Source organism: Adiantum capillus-veneris, chromosome 8 (assembly GCF_014529385.1).
Source record: "Adiantum capillus-veneris isolate H3 chromosome 8, ASM1452938v2, whole genome shotgun sequence".
Lineage (NCBI taxonomy): Eukaryota > Viridiplantae > Streptophyta > Polypodiopsida > Polypodiales > Pteridaceae > Adiantum > Adiantum capillus-veneris.
Window position 1 is genome coordinate 129,661,498 of NC_140938.1, and position 2,530 is coordinate 129,664,027.

Genomic DNA, 2,530 nt, shown 5'->3' on the forward strand with positions numbered 1-2,530 from the left:
GAGAGAGAGAGAGAGAGAGAGAGAGAGAGAGAGAGAGAGAGAGAGAGAGACTGTCCAATTAGAGAGAATATGAGAGAGAGAGAGAGAGAGAGAGAGAGAGTGCAAAGTGAGATATTTGGATTTTTTGTATGGGATAAGTTGAATTCCACCCTGGCAAAAAATCTTTATCTTGTTTGCTCTACAAGCAATTAGAGAGAATATGTGTGTGTGTGTGTGTGTGTGTGTGTGTGTGTGTGTGTGTGTGTGTGTGTGTGTGTGTGTGTGTGTGTGTGTGTGTGTGTGTGTGTGTGTGTGTGTGTGAGAGAGAGAGAGAGAGAGAGAGAGAGAGAGTCCTTGATGTAATTCTAGATCATTAAGATAGATGCCCCTTGAGAGAGAGAGAGAGAGAGAGAGAGAGAGAGAGAGAGAGAGAGAGAGAGAGAGAGAGAGAGAGAGAGAGAGAGAGAGTCCTTGATGTAATTCTAGATCATTAAGATAGATGCCCCTTGAGAGAGAGAGAGAGAGAGAGAGAGAGAGAGAGAGATACAAATCTAGAGCAATAAGAGACCCCATCCCACATACATAGAGACACACACACATACATGATGATTATTGAGCAGGCATTTGCTTGCATTACCCTAAATCCCAATAACAACAACAATAACAAGATAATGACATGACAAACACAAAATTTTTCCCATAATTGAACAACATATAGATTGATCCTCGATTTGAGATATGAAACATCATCCCAAATCAATGTATCATGATTGTGGGTGAAAAAACCCTTGTGGGGACAAGGGAAAAACCCACAATCTCCATATGTTGCTTGTTGTTGCATTGAAAAAATATTATCTCAAACAATACATAGAGTCAAGTCACAGAAATAATTGTCCACCTCTGGAAGTAACTTATCTACTAGTTTTTCTCCTCAGGAGGAGGACCACAAACTTTTCTCTAAACACTTAGAGAAGACAAAGAAATCACGCTCTAGCATTAGACAATGAAGGATCTCCTTTGTGCAAGCAAGCCCCAAGCCACCACACTCAGCAAAAATGTCCATACCATGGTCGTCCTCATATGTGAATGTTTCTAGCAACCAACTGCGTCAAACATAATAATCAAAATTGAACGGCAAGAGCTTGAATCTAACTATCAAGATGAGTGTACTGATTCACAAGGTTCATGGCTAGAAAGCTACCTGTAAAAAGTCTCAGTACGCTTTGCTCCCCCTCGAATCAAATCTCGAGCTATCCTTGTATAATTGTTAGCGAACAAGGTGGAGACTCTGTGAGGTAGCTTCTTGAGGCCGAAAAGCACTCAAGAGAAACATCCTCCCCAGCCTTTCTATCATAATGAGGTGTAATGCTTTGAGCATTCTTACGATAAAACAAACCAAGAGTGAGATCCATCACCTATGTAAGGAGAGAATAAACCACTTAAAGACAAGAACTCTAAATTTCATGCACAAGCTTCACATAGAGAAGGCAACCTCACCTTCTCACCAGTCTCTGGATGCAAGTATCCCCCATCACACATCAAAGTACACGAGCGATGGAGTTGCAAACTAACTCTATTAGCTTGCATGGTAAGATCCCCCAAATGTTGCTCAAGAGACAAAGTCACCAAGAAACCCTCGTCTGCCAAGTGAACATCGGCAATTTTCATGACACCACTCGCCAAGGCAGTGGAAAAGTGGTTCCACTCAAGAACAACCTTTACATTACCTACACACTCAAGTTAAAATGAGAAATTACATCATAACATATATGCATTGTATAACAAAAACGAAGCCATAAAAAAAGCTCACCTATATTGTTATTGTGAATACCATCAACTAGCATGGACGTAGGGAAGTCTGCAAAGATCAACCTTGCCACATATTGGGAGATTTCCCCCTTCAATGAATACTCACGCCCATCATAGATTGGTGTTTTCTTGAACCACATTTCAATACTAACACGAACCAAAGGATCATGGTAAGAGTAAATTCTGGTAAGTTAACTTTTTAGAGAAATATGTAAGTCTTACCTATGCCATGCTAGGTCATCAATTGCTTCCACATCCAACAACAAAGCATCCACACATGTAATAAACTCCTCTGCTAAACATGAGAATGAAATTTTCAATTGCTTAGAATCTCAAAGAATGCTTAGAAAACCGTAGGAGTGTCAATGGTTAACGCAAGCAATAATTAGAGTAATAAAAAGCAAATAAACAAGCAAAGAACATTTACCTATGATGCGTTTTGATGGCATCCTCTCATGTAGTCAACAACTCAAAATAGTCTCAGAGACGCAAGACTTTGATGCTAGGGTGGATCCTTTTGGTGGAAGAGAAATTGGAAAGCTCTCCTCCTCACCATCAGAATCTGCAGGCACACACTGGGAGGGTTTTTCTTTACTTTTTTTTAACCTTTCCTTCCACGCGAAGATGGCTTGGTGAATGGCTCAATGTGTGTAGCTTGGGGTGGTATTACACCGTCATTAGAGATGGGACTCTCTTTCAAAAAACCTTTCCATACAAAAGTTCACCAAAAAAAGGTCAACAA

At 40.3% G+C, this 2,530-nt stretch overlaps 1 protein-coding gene across 1 annotated transcript; it reads right to left on the reverse strand.

The window, feature by feature from the left end:
- Positions 1–1,440: 1,440 nt before the first annotated feature.
- On the reverse strand, positions 1,441–1,927 carry LOC147452958 (uncharacterized). The gene is made up of 2 exons (XM_086519049.1): positions 1,790–1,927; positions 1,441–1,706 (listed from the first exon to the last, which is right to left on the reverse strand). The coding sequence occupies exons 1-2, from the start codon at positions 1,821–1,823 to the stop codon at positions 1,441–1,443; spliced, it is 300 nt and encodes a 99-aa protein (XP_086375175.1). The 5' UTR covers positions 1,824–1,927.
- Between the last annotated feature and the right edge of the window lie 603 nt (positions 1,928–2,530).